We start from the raw sequence: 23166 nt of genomic DNA, 5'->3' as shown, positions 1-23166 counted from the left end.
TTTCTTTTCCATTATTAATCACATTTCTACAATATCCCATTTAATAATCATTAGAATAATCGTTTGTATAATAATATAGATATTATTTTTAATATTTCCCAATAGCTCAAAACACATTCAGAGACCCTCAACTCAAAATTCAAATGCAAGTGGTCACAGGAGATGCGTGCATGTTAATACAAAATGTAAATAGTAATGTTTTTCACTTCTTGTCCGATCACCTGAGACGAATGTACAAGGTATAATGAGGGCTGTACAATTACACACAGATTATGGGCTTTATTTAGAAATCCATTCCTCTGCCATTGGCCTTCTTTTCTAGCACACTGCTCTTATTGCACACACACACACACGCATACACCTTGACCTACTGTACTTGTACTTTACAGCACGAGTTCTTACTCCTGTCCTCTCTCTGTCTTCCAGTCTCCCAGCCCAGGAGAAATGGAGCAGCGACAGAGGAAGGCCAGCACAAGCTCATCTGAGGATGGAGACCGTGATGTTGAACGCAGGAGGGTTGTTGGTAAGCTTCTCCTTTTATCTTGTTTGGTTCCTGTAGCATTCCAGCAATAGTCACATACTAAGGGCCCTATTTAGCAGTTTGAGCGCATGGTCTGAAGCTCAGGTGCACTTTAGGCCTGTCCGAATCACCTTTTGCTAGTTTAACGACGGATAAAATGGTCATCCAAAAGGGCTGTACCCAGTGTCATGAGTCATGGGTGTATTTTAGGCATTACGTGCAATAAACCAATCAGAGTCTCATCTCACATTCCCTTTAAAAGCCACTTGCACTGACACCATGGCGGATTTGTATTTTAAATAATTTGCAAACGGAAAGACTGAATGCTGCTTCAGAGAGGAATCCCTTTATTTTTTTATATTTAAAAATGTCTGTGCTGTGCATTGCGTTGTGTGCAATACGCATAGTGTACACACACAGGTTTGAAATGACATGAAGGTGAGCAAATGTTGACTTTATGATGGTTAAAAATAATCTAAAGTTATGCTCCAGTAGGACAATCCGTACATCTGATAACAAGAATACTGTTGCCTCAGCACTAAATTGGCACATAAGCCTGCTTGTTTCCTCACAGCTGAGACCTACTTCCAACAATTCCTAAGTCAGCACAAGGACAAACACGGTGACAAAGTAATGCTTCACTGTAGACACACATGTTGTGGGTGATCACACGGTTTGTGTAGCTAGAACTTTCAGTTGATGTGAAAAAGGACCTCAAACAAAAGGCTTGTTTATACCAACTATGTGGATTAAAATCTTAAAATTGAGATTCAGTATGATGCTTTTCAAGTAATATGGGACTATTTAATAAAACAGGATTTTTGAAAATATATAAATCTCCAAGGAAAATAGTGTTTTATTCATGTCAAGCTACCCTGTATGATATTAGTTTTAAGTGTTTAAAGGGGTACTTCAGCACTGGGAAGTTTAATCTGTATTTAAACTGGGTCGTCAATGTAGTAGAAATGAGAAATTATTTTTGAATTTGGTGCCTTCTAGACTGAGAAAAGACAGAAAATGTATTTTTGTCTCATGGGGATGAAAGACTACAATTCCCAGAATGCTTCGCTGCCCTGTGAGGCCATTTTCAAAGCCACCAACTTGATTACTGTGACTGAGTTGGAGAAGACATTACAACTAAAAACTGAACGTGTCTGTTCAATATAATGAGTGAGTCACCGCGCGAGTACCACAGCCCTGAGCACTAACTGCAGGAGTCTGAGCTCGTGATGAGAGCTGAGGTAATCGCGACTACACTCGCGGCATACATTCACAACGCAAGTTCAGTCTGGTGCGTTTCAGTTCATGCCTTTGCAAGCTTAACTTTCCTAGAAATTAATTTGAGAAGTTAAAAGACTTTTTTAGACATTGCTCAGCATAGCTCCGTTTAAATGAGTGCCTGTAGCTCCGAGCTGAGCTCTGTGCGTGATCTCCAAACATTCCTCCAAATATCGTCACTTTGCATCATAGGAGGAATTTTTCCAGAAATAAAATGCATAAATCTCTTTATTTGAATATACTCCAGGGTTTCTACTGATGGAAAGCCATATGCTAATCGCTGAAGTAACCCTTTAAGGAAATAAAACAATGTATTGCCAGCTAAAATTTCATAATTCTTAGATGCAAGCCTTTCCTTTTTGTGATAGAATCAAGATTCAGAATTGTACATTTTAATTGTAAATGCTCATTGTTATGAAATGTATTACTTTACAATGCTACTGTTAAATGACTTCGCTAGATCTTTTGGACTACCGGTCAACAGTTTGGGCTCAGTACATTTTTTTGAAAAGAAGTCTTATGCTCACTAAGGCTGCATTTTTAATCATAAATACAGTAAAAACTATTTAAAATATTTTTGCAATTTAAAATCATGCAACTTACTGTTCTTAATATATAATAGCTGTTCTATCTTAACATATTTTAAAATTTAATTTATTCCTGTCATGGCATAGCTGAATTTTCAGCATCATTACTCTTGTCTTCAGTGTCACATGATCCTTCAGAAATCATTCCAAAATGTTGATTTTCTACTCAAGAAACATTTATTATCAATGTTGAAAGCAGGTGTGCTGCTTAATATTAGTCATAACATTTTTCTCAGGATTCTTTAATGGATTTATTTAAAATTATATTTTTTTTATTTTAAAAAGATATAATGTTTCAAAAGATATATCTTACTTTTGATCAATTTAAAGGACAACTCCGGCAAATTTTTAAGTTTATCTTGTTCGTTGTATCTTTATGAGTACAGTCTATAGAAGAAGAAAAACGAACCGGATTGGTGCTTGCAACATGGAGTTATTAAAGTTAATGCCCAGACGTTTATGCCGTTATGTTTATTCAGAGGGACTGTCACTCATGTCAGAAAGTGAGTAATTAAAATAACGTGTGTGATCAGCCCTGATTTAAGACGTGAACCGTTTAGAACAATTCAGTCCGATTTGGTGAACTGGTTCGCCCGGTTCAAAAGAACGATAAGTTCGTGACTGTACAACACTAGAGTGATGATCCGATCGGGCTTACAAGTGAAGAAGAAATTGTTCGCGTTTGTGCCTTTCCGAATTGTAAAAATTTGCAGCAAACACTTGACTAACTTACAAAGACACAACACAGTCGGGCCGGTTGAAGAAAAATGCCATTCCGTGTTTAAAGACGGGTGCAGCCACTGTGAAGGTAATGTAAACTTTATCTATCCTTCCCTTTGGGCACACCCGGCTTGAGGAAAGATGTGCAGTAATTTAAAATAATTTTGCTTTACACACACATGACACTTACCAACTGGATTGCCTTTTTTCCGGCTACCGCTGAGTCCCCACGGGACTTCAGCGCGAGACACAGCTAGCCGTCTAAAACAGGTGAATTTAAACAATGTGACTAAACGCATCTCGTTGTCGTGTGAGGGACCTGTTCATGTTGGACAGACATTTTAATTGCATTTTGTGACTGTACTCACAAAGATATAACGATCAAAATAAACTTAAAAATTTGCCGGAGTTGTCCTTTAATGCATCCTTGCTGAATAGAAGTATTAATTTCTTTAAAAAAAAAAAAAATAACAAACAGATATTTTGCTGCCATTTGCTTTGGGTGGCTCCAAAATCAGTCTTGGTACAGCAAAGTCAATTTCCCAGGTCTCTTTAACACAGGGCTCATCTGCATCCAGTCTCAGTGTAGCACTGTGGACACGTGTAACCTCGCCGCTCCTGCCTGTTTATCTGATCTATTGCTCTCTAGTCTCTGGAGCTCATCACTAACAGTCTCACTTCACTAGCTCTTATAGTCAAAGTTATCATCCATAAAATGCTTTAAATCATCCCTTCTGCTGAGCTGTTGCACATCCAAAATCTGCCCAGGCGAAAGCAAAATGAGTGTCCTCCAGCCTCCTGACACGTGCACAACTACACTTTCCCACAAAAGAGTCCGATTTTTATAACTTCCCAAAAAACCCAGGGCTACATGTCGCCTATTTAGGAAGTTGTGTTGTTCAGTGGTCAGTATGTTTATATGTGTGCAGCACATTTCACAAAACCGCAAGAATGTCACATCTGACTTATCTCTTCGAAAGGAAAAGCTGGGCGACGGAAACGACATCATCTCAACTCTTCTTGTACATTGTGCCGTGATGTCAAAAGTTAGTGCAGTAAAGGCATTAATGTTAACATTTTTATTTATTTCAAATTAAGATACAATTTATGCAAAATGAAATAAATGCTTTCTACAAAACATAACTTAATATTAAACTAAATATAACCATAATTTCTGACCCACTCACATCTTTGCACTTATCATAATCAGATATAATGCATTTTATCAATCTCCATTTGAGATGTTCTGCTTAGTGTCATTCAGCCTACATTGTATACTTGTCTTTTTTCGTCAACGATATTGCATGTTTATATAACGTTAGTCAAATTGTAGGCTAACGTTACGCAGTGACTGTGATGTAGCCTAATCTGAAATACAAATAGACAAAAACATCATAGGAAACACCATACTTCAGTTCTCAAAAATAGGAATATATAACTTGATTAACAAAATGAATAGCCTTGTCAAATGACTATCGTTTTAACTTATATGGTGGAAAAGGTGACGTTTGCTAGAAGGATCGAGTGAACGATCTGCAAGCAAAGTATCTACGGTTGTATTTTGTAATACAAAATAATATTAACCTTTGTCATTAGACACACTATTTAGTTTTGTGTGGTACTTGGCGTTTCCTATTGTTACTGTAAGCATCTTGCGTTATATCTAGACAATGCTGTCTCTCTAAGAAACTTTCAATTTAATCAAAAATTGTTTAAACAGTCAATAAGTGGATAAATTGCTACTTACTGCTTGCAGGAATACAGATTTAATTGCCACTTTCTTCAGTTTAAGACACTGAGCAAAGCTCGCTTGAAATGGAACAAACGAGCGATCTTAAATTAAATTGACTGTTGACATTTTTTTATCTGTGGGAAGCTCTAACCCATATCTGGTGCAATCTGGTCATCGGATATTTCTATTTCTGTGAATTTTAACAATCGCTCTAACGTTTGTCCATTTTATCCCACGGGACATCTCGTTTCTTTTCTCAAATCTTCACTCGCGTCGCACTCATTTTCGCAGGGAATTATAAACGTTTCTTCCTTTCGTTTGCTTAAGTCTATTACACCCGTTCACATCTTTTACTCTGGTAAAATAGAAAAACACTGTAGGACAAAATATTATTTAACACAGTTTGTGCTTGTTATCAGACTTGAGGCGCGTCAAGTTTATTTGAATAGCGCATTTCACGTGCACCCAGCGGTTTTACTTTCGTTTTCTCTAGCAGTGCATAATCAAACATAGCCTAAATGTCTTGGCCCTGTGGAAGATAAAATTCACGTTTACAACAAGTGTTGCTTTGAGAAATCAGGAGAAATCATGAAGATGAAGATATTCGAGACGGTGTCTATCCAGCTCGTGTCCCACATTCATCTTAATGTGCAGACCGGTATGACGCATTGTGGGGCAATAGGCTATAAAACAAATATTTTTTAAACAAATATTTAATTTTCCTATATTCTTAATATTACCATTATTTACTTATAACCCTTTAAATGTTTTACAGGCTGTAGGCTAGGCCTATGTGTTGTTTCACTGACGGAAAATAAACACGCAGCATGCTTATGAAATGGATGTTTGAGCATTTATTATTGTAAAATGTAGGAGATATATATATATATAAATAAAAAAAATAGTATATGCATTAGTTATACTCAATTTAATTTACAGAGCAAACTATAGAAAAAGATAATGTGTCTGTCACACTCACAACAACACGTGCAAAAGGGGCCATGGTGCCATGCCTGTTGCACGTCTTTTTTTACTTTTTTTTTTTTTTTTATATCACTGGTTTAAAAGCGTTTTACCGCTGAACCGCAGGAATTTCTTGCTTTTCAACCGCGTAAAAAAAATCCATACCGTCCCAGCACTAGCCACCACTGCCCCAGGGCTGTATATAAAATTGTCTGATCATTATTAATCACACCATTTGTGCTCTACATTAAGATTGAAGCTGTGGCAGAGATTGAACTACATATTGGGAAATTATACCAGCTGTCTGGGAGCCTCTTCACACTGCGACTGCAGCAATTACGTATTTCAAGATCATTTAACAATAATCATCCCATCATGCATTTTTAAATCTCTGCACTGTTGTGCGTGTGTTGTGATAAGTACTTATCGAAAATGTCTTCGAAGGAAGTGTGAAAACTGCATTGATAAATGCTTCACTGCTTTTGTTCTCTTTATTTGGTGCCTGTGTTTGAACTGACAAAGAGATCTGCAGGAAAAACAGCAGGTGTTGAGTCACAGGCTCAGTCGTGAGCTTGGCAGAATGATCTGCTCTTTATGATTATTTCATGGGCTTTTATGCTCCCAGCACTGATTCAATGCTCTGTTATTGAGCTCTGGCTTCTGTTGGTTTGAATGTCACTTCAGGTTTGAAAAAAATCATCCTTTGAATCATTCTTAAATAGAAATGTAAATCAGCGTTTGACTCCAAGCATGGGGTTTATTTCCTGTACTCCGCTATAACTCGCTGCTCAACCACCATGGTATGATGCATCATTGGAGAAACTAGCAAGGTGTAGTTCCAACCACACAACGTTGCAATGCTTTTTACGAATGTTTGTTGTAGGGTTGAGTACCTGAGAACTCATCTGGCTATGAAGATTAGTGTCTGAATATTAAACCGCAAAAAGACTTAAATATGAATCCTGCATGTTCTGCGTGTCTCTGTGAATGAATGGCATTTTCATTTAACACAGTTTCGTTTAACTAACACACGTGTACGTGATGCTCGGTCTGTGTATTGTTTTTTTTTTTTTTTGAATACCTCTGCCGCCTCACTATATTTTGTGGTATATGACAGGTTTTTTTCCCCTTTGCATGACCAGGTGTTAACCATATTTTCTACTGATTGATAGAGAAAATAGTGCAGTACATTGTCTCGAATGCCCTGTTTTACTGTCATGATGAGTGAATATTGTAAAAAAAAAAAAAAAAAAAAAACACTAGAGTTAATACAGAATTTGCAAAGCCCCACAAAATGATGCGGTGAGAAGAAAACTTATAAAACACAGACCTGCAACACACTCATTATTACAGACAAATTATGACCATAGAGAGAAGAAAAAAACAGATTTAAGGGCATCTTAAGCATTTTAAAAATCTAACCCTAACAACAAACTGCCAAAACGAGGGAGAAACACAAAAGAACATTTAAAAAGTCTAAGGATATTTTCAGTACATTTAGGAGCACTACAGTCTCTGAACAAATGACACGTCAGTTTAACACAGAAAGAAAGCATGCAGTCACTTTGTTGCCCAATCTTCTTTGAATCAGAGTACGCTGTATCAGTCTTTTGCATACGTTTCATTTGAAGATGTGATGAAAATGTGCGCATACACGCTGCTAGTCAGTGGTCTGCTACTGCTGCTAGTTCATGTTTAGAGCAATAGAGTATATGAAATATGCTCATAAAAAAACTTAATCACACTCGCTCCACTCTGAATCTGATCTATATGATACATTTGGTTAGCTTTGGTAATCTAATCGTGACTTTCCGCGCAGAACACGCTCTCAAGCGTGCGCCGCGTGAAGTTTGAATTCTCCGCTGTAATCAAGGGCTGAATCCCAAATCGCCTAGCCTAGAAATCTAGATGCACCCTAGCGGCAGCAAATCTAATCCGCCACTATTTGAGAGGACAGACATTTGTAGTGCTGTCCTGTAGTGGATGTTATTGTGGACTCATTCAATCTCACATTGCACTGTTATAACAATTGTACCCCTGATGTACACACAATGCCTGTCCAATTTTACGCACTCGTTTTCATTCACTCCTTCAAGTGAACTATATTAGTGGATAACATAGAGAAAAGTAAATGATGCTTCAGTGGGAGATTTCAGATTCAGCCTTGTGATCTCCGCTGTGCTCTCACAACAGTGCAACAGTGAAAAGGGACCCCTCATAAACAGCATCGCTCTGGGCTGCGTTCCGAAAGTTGTTTAAGCGATAAATCGATATTGCGGTATCATCAAAATTCATATCATAAAAAAAATAAATACCGGTATTTTGGTATGAACCGCTATACTGCCCAGTGGTGCTTGAGGCCAGACATTGGATGATGGGTGATAAAGCCACCTCTTCGTTACTTTCTAGATAAGTGCATTAAGTGTGGGCGGGCGGGCAGGTTATACTAACGCAAATCGATTGCATCATGCACGTGGTAGGAACGCAGACTCTATGACTAATACTCGACTGCCGGTCAATTTAATGGCCCAATGGAAAATTATGAAAACCAGGACATTTTCATCACTTTAAAAAAAAAAAAGCAGGCAGGCAGCCAGGACAGGACAGGACTTGAAACCAGGACATGTCCTGGGAAAACAGGATGTTTGGTCACCCTACGCAGATGGCTAATGATGCTTATGGGAAACACATCCCTGCATGGTTTGATGGCATGCGTACTGTGCAACAGTAACGAGATACAGAAACACAAATTGATTGTTGAACTCTTCTGACATAAAAAAAAAAAAAAAAAAAAAGTTACACCCTCTTTTCTCTCAACATTATCTTTGTTCGTTCATCACTGTGGTTTATTTTGAATGATGACAGCTGTCTGAAAACCTTGTCTTTTGTTTTTCAGACGGCCAGTGTAACCCTGAAGCTGGTTCAGCTCAACCTGAGGGAAGTCCACGGGCTGGCAGTCCTGTGGCGAGGGCATCATCCAGGGCCAGCGGTTCAGACAGTGACAGCAGTGAGGATGACAGTGATGACGGTATATGGCACAAAATAAGGAGTAGTGTCACACATATCAAGGTGATTTACAGTTACAGCATTTTTGTAATGTTAATTCCTTAAATCTACTTGTAGATTCTAGATATACTGGTTATATTATAGGTATTCATATTTAAACAATGGTTGATTGTTTTGTTTTGTTTGTAGTTAAGGTGGGCAATACTTTTTTACTTTTTTATACTGGTTAAAACTTTCTTTACATCCTGGTATCAATAGATAATAAAACTGATACATATCTTCTGTGGAAATCTCAGGACCAAATCTGAATATAATTTCACCAACAGTAATTCTGGATGGGCTCCACAAAAACAGTAAATATGAGCTAAATAAATCAGAACACTGAGCACCAATGAGCGCTGGTGAACTAGGGCTGGGCGATATGGCCCAAAAAAATTATCACGATATAATTATCAGTCGATATCGATAAATATCACGATAAATGTAAAATCTTTATTTCTTTAAAGTTTAAAGGCATATTTTTGCTCCAGAGTGAAAGATGTAGAAAACAGACAGTTAACTTTGGTTTTAAACTATCCTTTATTGTCAAAACATGACAAACACTTCCCAAACAGGTGAACAATTTATTAAAACTAAGGTAGATTTATTTATTAAAATATAATTTTTTACTCTACACTGTATATCAAGAATATCATTACTTAATCGTGTAAGTAGTAAAACACTAAAAACGCAAACGGGCAAAAAAATATAAAAAAAAGAAAAAGGTCCCCTGTGCATCTCTCACCAACAGTGGGCTGGCCGCGAGAGGAGGGAGAGAGCAAAGTTCAGTATTTGTGGATCTGCAGTAATGGCTGTCTAGTCTATTTTATTCATTTTAAACATCGGATGACATTATTTCTCTTTTGATACAGGCGATGCTGAGTCATAAATACATCACCAAAGACAAACAATTATGATAGCGATCATGTACAAGTCCGATGTTTAAGTGAATATAGTTTGGTAGCGTTAGCTTGTTGTCAGTCACCCACCGCGACTAACAAGGTTATAGCCTGTGTGTGAATGTAGTTAATGTAGATTTACCGCTGTATTGGGCTCAATGTTATATAGAAGAACTAATTCATTCTTCAGAACTTCGAAGAAGCACGATCATTTAATAATTAAATTCCGTGTGGTGAACGTGACCCTATGATAAGCAGTCCACGTAAGCCTTCGTCGCTGTTTTATGTCGGATGGGATTGCTAAAATATCTCCAAACCACTGAAGTTGAGCAAACTAACTTGTCAACGATATCTGTGTCCTCCGAGCTGGTTGTGAGTGCTGCATTTTCTTCACTATTGCTAATTTTTATCGCTCCACTTCACTCCGATCCTCCAAGTCTGTCAGCCGCTGACTGTAAACAACAGCCCGTGCAGCACCCTGAAGCCCAGTCTGCAATACGCATGCGCAACATTATGCATGGCGCGTAAGCATTATAAATCGAGACTTTATCGAACTGTTGTTATCGTTTTATCAGGGAAAATGATATCGTGATAATTATCGTTATCGCTTTATCGCCTAGCCCTAGGGTGAACCGTGTTTCTTCTGGCTGCGCATCTTTTAATGTCTGTGGTATCTGCCACTGCAACACATTTCTCCCTGAGGCCAGAGTTCGGCGCTGTGCCTTCCCGTCTTATTGGCCGTTACTGGCAAAGTTCTGGTGAGATCGCTGCAGGTTAGGTATTGTTGGTTTATAATGTTATACAGGGTTTTTCCTGCAGAATTGCCGCCTCCGTCTGTCGACAAAACTTACAGGCAGACAATTGCTCAGATTCGGCCTGTCTTCATAATTAAATAATCATAAATATATATCGTCACATGATCCTGCAGCAATCACTCTCATATTATGATTTGCTGGTACAAAGTCATCTAAAGCCATTCCATAGCTAAATGTGTGGCACAAGGATATTATATTAATAGTATTTCCATCTTTGAATTAAAGTTGACGGAAACTCATTTTCCCTCTGCTGCAGCTGTCAATCATTCTCTGAAATATAAATCTCTGAAATATAAATACTATAATAGTAAATAAATACTTAAATAAGCTGCTCTCATCGGGAGCTAGTGTGTTGCATATAGTTTAAATGTATTCAATTATTTAAATTATTGCTTATTTTCATGATTTTTAATTGATCAGTTTAATTAATTTGATGATTGATTGACCATTAGTTTTAGCGATCAATTCTTAGAAATTTTCTTAAACAGTGCTATCCAATAAAAAATTCTGTTTGTTTCAGCGTGCCTCTGATGATGAGAATAAAAATAGACAAAGAAGCTCCTCACCTGAGAGGTAAGTCTTGTGTTAGTCTTGATTTTACAATCTATGTTTTTGAATTCAGACCTTTCTTAAAAAACGTAACTGTCTGTCTCTCTATTTCAGGGATAGAAAGAGGTCACAGTCAAGATCCCGCTCTAGATCTCGCTCCAGATCTCACTCTCCTCAAGAACGTTACGGAAGGGGTCGTAGGTGAGGGAAATGGGTGATTATGTTCTTGACAGATTTGCTGTTGTCTTTTTCGTCCTGATGTAAAAAATCACATCTTTCAGATCTGACATTTTTTCAATCAATCAATCAATCAACTTTATTTATATAGCGCTTTTACAATCACGATTGTGTCAAAGCAGCTTCACAGTGTCAAACAGGATAATATTGCGACAAAATTAGATTTGGCTGTACAGTCGTACTGGAGAAAACAGTGATGTTATCAGCTTATTTTAATTTATCATATAGCGACAATGTTGGCAGATCAGTATTATAGTTTATAGAATTAAATAAGACCTAATTCATAGATTTTATTTGTATAATAAGTTGAATAACTTTAATCATATTTTTAGTGTCCCCAACTGAGCAAGCCAAGCCAAAGGCGACAGTGGCAAGGAACCAAAACTCCATCAGGGCGTGATGGAGAAAAATAAACCTTGGGAGAAACCAGACTCAGTCGGGGTGCCAGTTCTCCTCTGGCCTATTAACACACCGTGTAAGATTATTACTCTGGCAACCTTACAGGTCGGAAATCATATTAGATCGGATTATTCAAAATTTTCAGGGTATCACGGAAGAGACAGATTTATTTAGGATGGGGCGTCAATTACACAAGAGTATGAATACATGAAAGATCGGAATTATTGCGCCGAAGACGGGTTTGAGCATGTCGTGCCAGTGAGGCAAATTCAGAGGAGACACCATTTGACACGGCTCAGCAGACACTCCAGGATGCGTTGGTCATGTCCAGGCAGGTCCACCATCCGATCCGGACAGGGCCCAGATCCGGGATAAACCTCGGGATAAACAGAGAGACTAACATTAGCGTAGATGCCACTCTTTTTATGATGTAACAAGTACATCAGGTGTTATGGGAAGTGTTCCCGGTTCCGGCTGACCTAGTTAACGCAGCCTAACAATCAGTCAATTGAATTGAATAATGAAAGTTAAAAATGTTCTATGTGTATGCCATAGTAAAGAGATGTGTTTTTAGTCTAGATTTAAACTGACAGAGTGTGTCTGCTTCCCGAACAATGCTAGGAAGACTATTCCACAATTTAGGAGCTAAATAGGAAAATGATCGACCGCCTGCAGTTGATTTAGATATTCTAGGTATTATCAACTGGCCAGAGTTTAGAGACCGCAATCGACGTGATGGGGTATAATGCGTTAAGAGCTCGCTTATGTACCGGGGAGCTAAACTATTTAGTGCTTTGTAAGTAATAAGCAAGATTTTAAAATGTATGCGATGTTTAATAGGGAGCCAGTGCAGTGTTGACAGAACTGGACTAATATGATCATACTTCCTGGTTCTAGTAAGAACTCTAGCTGCTGCATTTTGGACTAGCTGGAGTTTGTTTATTAAGCGAGCAGGGCAACCACCCAGTAGAGCATTACAATAATCTAGCCTTGAGCTCATGAACGCATGTACTAACTGTTCAGCATTTTGCATTGAAAGCATGTGCCGTAATTTAGATATATTTTTAAGATGATAGAATGCGGTTTTTTCTGCTGTCCTCGCATCAGATCCAGGGAGCGTGAGCGTGATCGAGATCGCTATGGCGATCGGGATCGTTACGAGCGGCGCTCCAGCAGAGATAGGGATTGGGAACACAGGAGGAGGGGAAGGTCAGCATCCCCAGACAAAAATGATAAACCTCCCACCGAGGAGCCTCCAGTGAAGAAGAGGAAGGAAGGGCTGGACCCCATCCTGACCCGCACCGGTGGGGCCTACATCCCACCGGCCAAACTGCGTATGATGCAGGCTCAGATCACTGACAAGAGCAGGTTGGTTTCATTTTACTCTGCAGTTCTTTTTGTAGATTAATTTTGTAGATTTAAATTAAATTACATTTGTTTTAATTTTTAATTATCATCCATTCCAATGAATCAGTTAAAATCTTTAAAGAGATATACAATGATTTTTATTATATACACAATCGTTCAAAAGTTTGGGGTCTGTACAATTTTTCTAAAATAAATAAATACTTATTCAGCAAGAGTCTGCGTTAAATTGATCAAATGTGACAGAAGACATTTATAATGTTACAACATATTTCTATTTCAAATAAATGCTGTTCTTTTGAACTTTCTATTCATCAAAGAATTCAGAAAAAAGTTTCATGGCTTCCACAAAAATATTAAGCAGCACAACTGTTTGATACATTGACATTGATTAAATGTATCAAAATAGTAAACTTTATTTAGCGTTTTAATAATATTCCCCTGTATTTTAGTTCAAATAAATGTAGTCTTATTGAGCATAAGAGACTTCTTTCAAAAGCATTGAACAAATCTTATGGATCCCAAACTTTTGAACAATGGTATGTAGGTAAAACTCGTTTTTTACTTTGTATTGTAATTTTGGTGTTTATAAATACATTTATGCGTTCACTAGAATATGACTACATGTATTTATTTTAAAAATGGTCTGTTTAATGTTTTGCATCTTTTCTTTTTAATTATAATATAACCAGTATATTTAATTCCTAATAATGATCTGCCCTTTAAGCCATTTTAGAGCAAATACGGAAGTATTTATTGATTAATGTCAAAAGGCTGAAAAATACAGAAATATAATTTTTTGATTCATTTCCCACCTCTAATGAGTGATCACCGGGTAAGATAGGTGGTCTTTGTTGATCCATCTTAAATTATATTGATTTTGAAGTCGTTTCAGACATTGTGATAAGAATAGATTGTGATTTATTGATGGTGGGAAACACATCCACCTGGATTCAATGAAGGGATCTATTAAATTTCTTCATGCAGAGGAATAGAGGTCACCAGCCAGGAAATATAGCGGTGTCCCTTAGGGATGTGGGATATCTATAGCTGGAGTGGTGCTTGAGGCCAGACATTGGATGATAGGTGAGAGACAATACATCAGAGATCAGTCTCAAGAACAGCTAAGGGCAGGAATTTAGTGTTGTTGGGGAGATAGCTTTTCTCGAAGAACAACTAAAAAACTCCTTACCATCAGCATTTTCCTTGCAGGCTGTTTCGTGCTTAAGTACAGACTGGAAAGCAGACAGCGTGGAGTGTTTTGTTCGGCTATTACAGTTGTGCAAACTGTGACCTTTAAAATGGTATATTATGGGGCTCTAAAGACACATGACGTTTTGTTAACAGGCTTAGTGTCTCCTTCAAGAGATTCAGCATCATTGGATCAGTGTAGGTTTAAAAAAAAATGTTTTATCCATTCTTTCTTTTTAATTCCACAGTCTGGAGTATCAGAGAATGAGCTGGGAAGCCCTGAAGAAGTCCATCAATGGTCTGATCAACAAAGTGAACGTTTCCAACATTGCCAACATTATTCAAGAGCTGCTGCAGGAGAATATTGTGAGGGGCAGGTAAAAACTACAGATCTTGTCATTTTTTGATCTATGGCTTTGTTCCTAGTGTGCTGTCTACATAGGCAGCATTCAAAGACGTCATAGGCACAATCCCAGTTTGACGTCTGTTTCAGAAAGTGAGCGGAATTATGCTAACTCCTAAAATAACTTAATTTGGCCAAACGCTCAATCCCATAATGCTTGTTAAGTGCAGTGGACAAAAACCCATCCAAGATGGCAAATGCAGAACGAAAAGTTCTGATTATAGGTTTAAATATTATTAAATAAAGAAAAGTATACTATTATTGACTGTTTACACTATGTACAGTATGTATAACCCAATAATATTGATTAAAAAAATTCTGTGTAATTCAAAATGCATTATTTTACCTCAACATAGGGCTGGACAATAATTCAATATCAATATATATCGCAATATATTTTTTTTCAATAACGGTGATATGATTTTTAAACACATTTCCGATATTTCAATATATACATTACAGCATTCCTCACTGACTGACGTTCCAGGTGCAGCCGTCAGAAAGAGCAGAAAATGATTGGCTACTTGCGCGATGACGTACACCACAGAAACGCAGTCAGTGCTCAGCAGTAGTAGGCTGATAGATCCAACGCGGCAAGTTTTAGCTACAAAAAGAGTTTCCCTGACCGCAACACAAATGTGACTGAACGAACTTCCACAAGTAAGGAGAAAGAAATAGTTGATAAGAGGAGAAAGACTAACGTTAATTCAGTGGGGTGGAAGTGGTTCGGTGCACTTTTAATAAAGTGCACTTTTAATAAAGTGTATTTTTATCCCCCGCACTTTTACTGGGTCTCACCGGTCCTAGTCGACCCGCTCCGAGCGGGATTCGAAACGGCGTTACCTGGAGCGAGGGCGGGCAAGTTAACAGAGACGCTAAAGACCGCTTTCTCTAACCTCGGTTGATTGCGCGCTTCTTGAGATCACGGGCAAGTGTATACATAGAAACCAATGTGAATACATCAAGATTTAAATTCAGAGACAAAAAATAATCTATGCATGACCTGTCATTTTGTTCGTATCTAAATATGAGGAGGGCTCTCTCACAGAAAGTCCAAACGCGGATTCTTAGAAACTTACTGTCGCGCTGGAGCTGCAGCTGAAGGAAAACAATCGTTATGAGCTGAAAGGTGATGACTACAGTCAGACGATTTCGACAATATATGAAAGCAATGAAGGAGCATCATGAGCAACAAAACTGTTTTCAACACTGATAATAATCATAAATGTTTGTTGAGCATCAAATCCTAATATGAGTGATGCGTGACACTGAAGACTGGAGTAATGATGATAAATTCAGCTTTGATCACAGAAATAAAGGACACTTTACTATATATTCACGTAATGAACAGATGATGTAGATCAGAATAATATTTCACTGTATTACGTTTTTTGCTGCATTTTTAATTAAATAAATGCAGCATTAAATATATGCTATAGTTTTGCATAAATAGAAAATAGAGCGCTATGAATTGTTCTTCACTGAAATTTAAAACTTAAAAGAAAATGCTCAATAAACTGTGTCTGCGGCATAGGAGCACTGTACACTGTGACTCTGCATTGCTTCTATAGCGCATCATTTTGCACACGGGATGCACATTAAGTGCATTTTGCCGCTCTGTATTGAGGTTATGCACGTGACATCACCGTCAGTGATCGGTTCCACCATCTGAAGAAGATCCATCCGCTAGAATATTCTGAGTCAGGCTGAATCCTGGCTAAAGCACTTTTGTTTAATCTATATTAAGAATAATATAATCAGCCTATGTTGTAGTTTAAACTTAAAGATATTAATATTAATAAAGTTAGAGTTATTTGATGTTGATTGGAATGCAATATTTACATGCAATATTTTTTCAAAAGGGTGGTGTTGGTAATATTTTTATGTTTTTGAAATAAGTCTCTTATGCTCATTTGATCGAAAATACAGGAAAAACTGTAATATTGTATAGAAAAAAATAAAAATTCTACAAAATGTTATTTATTCCTATGACAGCTGAAATCTGCACCTTTACTCCAGGCTTCAGTGTCATATGATCCTTCTGAAAAAAATATATGCTGTTTAAACATTTCTTATTATCATCAATGTTGGAAAAAAGTTGTTCTGCTTAACTTCTTGTGTAAACCATGATACATTTTTTCTTGAGTTCTTTGGAGGATATAATAAGTTAAAAAGAACAGTATTTATTTGGAATAGAACCTTTTGTAACATTATAAATGTCTTTTATCAATTTTGATCAATGTAATACTTTCTTTCTGAATAAGTGTAGTTTTATTTTTTTAACAACAACTCGCTGACCCCCAACCTTTTGAAAGTTAGTGTATGTGTGCATGCTGTAGCTTGGCAACATACTAACACCAAACTCCATTGAAATCAATTATTGCTATTGTTTTGTGTGCTTCTCATTTGCGTGCTTCTGTGTGGTGAATGAGTTGTTGCCTATGTAGATTCACTTATGATGCTCCATGTGTAGGCAGGAAAGAGCAAAGCAGCGTTTTTAAAGAGAGCTTATGTTACATTGATGATGTGTCTGTCCTGATGTGTCTCTCTCCAGGGGTCTTCTTGCCAGGTCGGTTCTTCAGGCCCAGGCTGCCTCTCCCATCTTCACCCATGTGTACTCTGCTGTGCTAGCCATCATCAACTCTAAGTTTCCTCAGATCGGAGAACTTATCCTCAAGAGACTTATCCTCAATTTCCGAAAAGGTTACAGGAGGAATGATAAAGTAAGTCTTTATGAAGCTTGCTGTGGGTTTCTAAATGGCACACTGATTTCAATAATGTTTTAATTTTTTTTTGTATCTTTCTTGTAGCAACAATGTCTCACAGCATCCAAGTTTGTGGCTCATCTCATCAACCAGAATGTGGTATGTCATTTTAGAGCTTTAACAGATTTTTGTTTAGCCTGTGGAGTATGGGTTTTAAATTAACTGTATTATTGTATTTTTTTGTTGTTGTCACAAAGGCACATGAAGTCCTGTGCCTGGAGATGTTAACCCTGTTGTTGGAAAGACCCACTGATGACAGTGTAGAGGTTGCCATCAGCTTTCTAAAAGAGTGTGGTCTCAAATTGACAGAGGTCTCTCCCCGAGGCATCAATGGTACATTTTTAACATTTTTTACTAGTTATCATTATTGAATGGATGATTTTATCTTGAGTTATATCTACACTGTAATTTTTTTTTTCAGCCATCTTTGAACGTCTGAGGAACATCTTACATGAGTCAGAGATAGATAAGCGTGTACAGTACATGATTGAGGTGATGTTTGCCATCAGGAAGGATGGATTTAAGGACCACCCCATCATCCCAGACGGGCTTGACCTAGTGGAGGAGGAGGACCAGTTCACGCACATGCTTCCTTTGGAGGACGAATACAACACAGAGGACATCTTAAGTAAGACCAGCTGCACTTATTCACACCATTTCAAAGTGTTTAAACCTTTTCCCTTTCTTTATATAAGGAGTGGGAATTTGAGATTTCAGCAAAAACTGATTTAAGATTTTTCTTAAATTTTCTTTTAACCTCAAATCAATACTGATTGAAATCCAAAATCAGTAGTTTAGTGAATTGCGTTTTTTTTCCCTCTCTTTTTTCGGTTTTGCATTTAATTATTTATTTTTCAAAAAATGTATTTGATTAATTGAAAATCATTTGCCTCCATCCCAATATACTGAACAACGTGATATGCATTCACATTTCACGTTAGTGGTACAGTTATACTCATGGAACACTATAGTTATTCACAATCACGAAAGTTAATTATTTGCATGCGTTTTAAAGCCTTGCCGGTTAAACATTTAATTTGCGTGCTAATGCACAGTTTCAACATGCGCTTTTAAAAGTGTGCGCACTAAACGCCTTACTGCGTTAATACTGTCAAATACACAAGGTTTACATAAACACGGTTGGTTATGTCTAAAGTGAAAGTAAAATCAGCATGTGTCTATTAGATGCACGAAGCGCAGCCTAGTGAACACGCTGTCCTTAAAGGGACAGTTTACCTCTAAAATTGTCATTATTTACCCACTCTAATATTGTTCCAAACCTGTATTCATTTCTCAATGAATTTCTCAAATCATTTTTGAGTGAACTATTACTTTAATGTTACAACAACAAAAGATAAACTTACTCACTGCTCTTGACTGAAAAACTAATACAGTAGCTAAGAAACAATGCATATTTTATTGTGAACACTATGTAGTGTTTTATTTTTACATTTATTTATTCAGTTTCACACTTAAATGCTGCTGTACAGCTCTGAGCTACCGGTGTAAATCTTAAATCTTTATATATGTCTGTATGTATGTCTGTATGTATGTCTGTATGTCTGTATGTATGTATATATGTATATATATATATGCATGTGTGTATGTATATATATGCATATATATATATATATATATATATATATATATATATATATATATATATATATATATTTTTTTTTTTTTAAGTAAAGTTTTAAGTTTAAGTAAGATTCTTGATTTTTTTAAAAAAATAAGAAATATTTCAATATTTTTTTTAAATTTCTCCTTAAAGGGTTAGTTCACCCAAAAAGGAAATTTCTTTCATTTATGACTCACCCCAATGTCGTTCCACACCCCTAAGACCTATGTTCATCCTTAGAACACAGTTTAAGATATTTTAGATTTAGTCCGAGGCCTTTCTGTCCTTTGAATGTAAGTGTATGTTCACTTGCTGTCCACGTAGTTAGACTCTTTTGAAGCGTCGACAATACATTTTGGTCCAAAAATAACAAACAATACGACTATTCAGCATTGTCTTCTCTTCCACATTTGTTTTCAAACCTCAAATAAAGATTCAAACGATCGGGAATCATGCTGCGGATCGCGTGTCAATCTGGCAAACTGCTGAAATCACGTGATTTGGTGATACGAATCGTGTATAAATCCGCTGAATCACGGCAGTTTGAATCTTTATTTGAGGTTTGAAAACAAATGTGGAAGAGAGATAGACTGGCTATAAAAATAAAACTGAACCCAAACATTTGAACGCATGACAGTGTAGTTTTAATTATTAGCTTTGTCAGTCATTAAGAAAGAAATGCTTTGAAAAAAACATCAACAAAAAATCACTTTACTTTCATCTTTACCTCATTGAGTGCGATTCACTACCTTTCTCACCTAACCTGCCAGGCCTCAATTTCTCATGTTTAACAGCTAATTACCTTGATACAATCATAATGGATGACTTCCTTCTCTCTAAAGCCACCCACGGTGGAACGCATGCTCTCAAACCAGAGGCTGCAGTCCCTGCTCTGTCTGTGTAATTGAGGGTTTTGTTCTCTGTTCTCATATTTAGCCACTGTATGTACTGATGTTTACGGATAAGCATCTTTTCTGAGGCTTCTGAGACAAAGTGCGCTAATTGAAAATCCATACAAGCAGGCCTTCGGGGAACATGAACAGCCATTATCACATTAAGCTCTTTTTATGTAATACGACTAATACACAGCAAATTTTTCTTTATGGGTAATTGCCTCTGATTACATCTCATTGGCACTGACTTAATTGCTGCGAAACGTGTAATTGCAAACGAATGTCTGCTTTACATCAACAATATTTCTTTTGCAGATGTCTTCAAGTTGGATCCCAACTTCCTGGAGAATGAGGAGAAGTACAAAGCAATTAAACGGGGTGAGTTAATGATTCGTTTGATATACGCATATTCTGTTCTTCTCATTACCGCCTATTAAAAGAGATGCCCTCTGATGCTCCATCTCTGCTAGCGCATTTGAATTTTAATTGTCTACTAATTGTACAACGGACTGAAGACAGCCATATGGTACAGGAGGCTGAAATGGTGGCCCTTGATTGCAACAATTGTAGATGCTTGTTTTCTGATGCGGAGATGATTACTCCTTTTACGGCTTGAGAAGCAAAGCTAATGGAATCCTTCAGCAGTGGAGAAAGTGACAGAACATAGTTATGGCCTAAGACCCGGAGACCTGGGCAAAGACAAGAGTGTGTTTGTGTTACGGTTGTCATTTTTCCATGAAGTCAAATTCAAATAAATCCCATGTAGGATGAAATTTAAATTTCACAGCATTGGATTTCTTTACAGTAATGCAACTTGTCTTGCTCTTTATAAAATAAAAAAAAACTGTGACAACTGTGGGCATTTAAGTCTGCACTTCACAGTACTCAATTGAAAATGTAAACGAAAATACAAAACAAAATGAAACTAGTAACCCTGCACCTGACCAACATATAAAGTTACCAAACCATGAAGTTTGTTGTGTTTAAAAATAAAATAAAAAAACGTAAAGATTAAAAGTTAAAAAGTGTAATTGATCTGTCTTGTTTCCATACCCCAGAAATTCTTGATGAAGGAAGCAGTGATTCTGGAGATGATGCTGGTGGCAGTGGAGATGATGAAGATGAGGAAGATGAAGAGGAGGTAGCTGGAGAAGGTATTTATTTGAAATATTCATCATGTCACATTCTTTGCTGTTTATTTGGAGAAAAATGTGAAAAGAATTGTATTAAAACTCAGTGTTACTAGATGAGTGTGGTGGCGCTATCCTCACATTCATGAGCCTTGTTCATGTTCTGAGTTCTTATGCGAGTGCGGGTGTTTGGGGACAATGCTTTGCATTAGCTCCCCTAGATAATCCTGCTCATATGGTCTCGTGGGTCCGTGTGTTGAGGAAAACTGCATAAAACACTATGGCCATCAGGAGACTGCCTTTTCCAGAGTGTAGCACATTGTGTTTCAGGCATTAAAGGGAAAATATCTTTTTTCCCTCCCTAAGGTCCACTAACAATGTTTCTTGCACTTATGACAGTTGTAATTTAGTTTTAGGCCAGAAACATACTCTACAGAAGAATGCAAATGCAGATGCTTGGGCAATGCATGCCAGTTACAAACCTCAGTACGCAAGTGGGTGATAGTTACTTTTAGATGTCTCTTTCAAGTAGCTGCTATAAACATGTAGACTTCAACGAGATTCTCTTCAAGCTCTGTCATGAAAGTAGAAGATTTGACTGAGAATACTGATGATCACTGACATAAGGCAGGGGTGTCCAAACTTTATTTGAATGGGGGCCAGATGTGATGGACATGCATGGGGGTCACATATTTATCCATCATTTTCAATAGAGACAGACAGACAGGCAGACAGAAAGAAAACCAACAGGACTCTTCTTAGAGCTGGCTGCATTAGGGGAGAAGGGCCCTAGTCAGGGAGGTGACCAAGAACCAGACTGCCTGGAGTTTGCCAAGTCACCTGAAGGACTCTCAGACCATGAGAAACAAAATACTCTGGTCTGATGAAACAAAGATTGAATGCTTTGGCCTGAATGGCAAACGTCATGTCTGGAGGAAACCAGGCACCCCTCATCACCTGGCTAATACCTTCCCTACAGTGAAACATGGTGGTGGCAGCATAATGCTGTGGGGATGTTTTTCAGCGACAGGAACTGGGAGACTAGTCAGGATTGAAGAAAAGATGAATGCAGCCAAAGTACAGAGACATCCATAATTAAAACCAGACCCCCAGAGCGCTCTGACCTCAGACTGGGGCAAAGGTTTATCTTCCAACAGGACAATGACCCTAAGCACACAGCCAATATAACAAAGGAATGGCTACAGGACAACTCTTTGAATGTCCTTGGGTGGTCCAACCAGAGCCCAGACTTGAACCCAATTGAACATCTCTGGAGAGATCTGAAAATGGCTGTGCTTCCCATCCAAACTAATGGCGCTTGAGAAGTCCTGCAAAGAAGAATGGGAGAACCTGCCCAAAAATAGGTGTGCCAAGCTTGTAGCATCATACTCAAAAAGACTTAAGGCTGTAATTGGTGCCAAAGGGGCTTCAACAAAGTATCCTCAACAAAGGATTAATTTTTTTTTTTTTTACATTTTTATACTTGTAATATATTTTGCAAATATTTCAAACAAACTTTGGAGTATTTTTGGGGGGTCATTATGGGGTATTGTTTGTATAATTGAGAGGAAAAAATAATAAATGTAATACATTTTGGAATATGGCTGTAACATAACAAAATGTGAAAAAAGGTGAAGTGCTGTGAATATTTTCCTGATGCACTGCACATAATGCACGTGAATACAGCAGATGACCTTCTGTAATCCCCATGACCCGTTTGTTTTGGTCATTTGTATTAGTTTTAGTACCTCAAAAATTAGTTATTTGTTAGTTATTTTAGTATTTCAACTTTAATTGAAAAAGTGAAATGTTGCCTTTGCAACTAAGTTTGTATTTTTTTCCCAGTTCATTTTTTTATTATTATATTGTTTTAGTTGATAACCCTGAAATGTGTGTATGTATATATCATTTATTAAATGTAATTATTTTTGTACTTAATTTTTGTTATTGCAATTTTAAACCAACATGTATTACTTTGAGATGTGATGTATTTAAATTAGTATAAAATGTTCCATGTCCCCCTCCCCCAAAAAAGAAGAAATATGATGACTCCT

General features: G+C 37.3%; 1 protein-coding gene across 2 annotated transcripts in view; it reads left to right on the top strand.

Moving 5' to 3' along the window:
• The window catches only part of cwc22 (CWC22 spliceosome associated protein homolog), a 189781-nt gene that overhangs the window by 138462 nt on the left and 28153 nt on the right, over window positions 1–23166 (top strand). For both annotated transcript variants that reach the window (XM_067444427.1, XM_067444426.1), the window contains exons 2-13: window positions 427–523; window positions 8697–8869; window positions 11080–11132; window positions 11223–11309; window positions 12852–13112; window positions 14549–14677; window positions 17258–17426; window positions 17514–17567; window positions 17666–17801; window positions 17890–18096; window positions 20298–20360; window positions 21041–21136. In XM_067444427.1, coding sequence (XP_067300528.1) covers window positions 445–523; window positions 8697–8869; window positions 11080–11132; window positions 11223–11309; window positions 12852–13112; window positions 14549–14677; window positions 17258–17426; window positions 17514–17567; window positions 17666–17801; window positions 17890–18096; window positions 20298–20360; window positions 21041–21136 — 1507 coding nt within the window. In that variant the 5' untranslated portion in view covers window positions 427–444. The remainder of the gene's footprint in view (window positions 1–426; window positions 524–8696; window positions 8870–11079; window positions 11133–11222; window positions 11310–12851; window positions 13113–14548; window positions 14678–17257; window positions 17427–17513; window positions 17568–17665; window positions 17802–17889; window positions 18097–20297; window positions 20361–21040; window positions 21137–23166) is intronic.

Source organism: Pseudorasbora parva, chromosome 5, assembly GCF_024679245.1.
Source record: "Pseudorasbora parva isolate DD20220531a chromosome 5, ASM2467924v1, whole genome shotgun sequence".
Taxonomy (NCBI): Eukaryota; Metazoa; Chordata; class Actinopteri; order Cypriniformes; family Gobionidae; genus Pseudorasbora; species Pseudorasbora parva.
The sequence above is the reverse complement of the archived record's forward strand: the minus strand, read 5'-3'. Positions and strand labels throughout refer to the sequence as shown.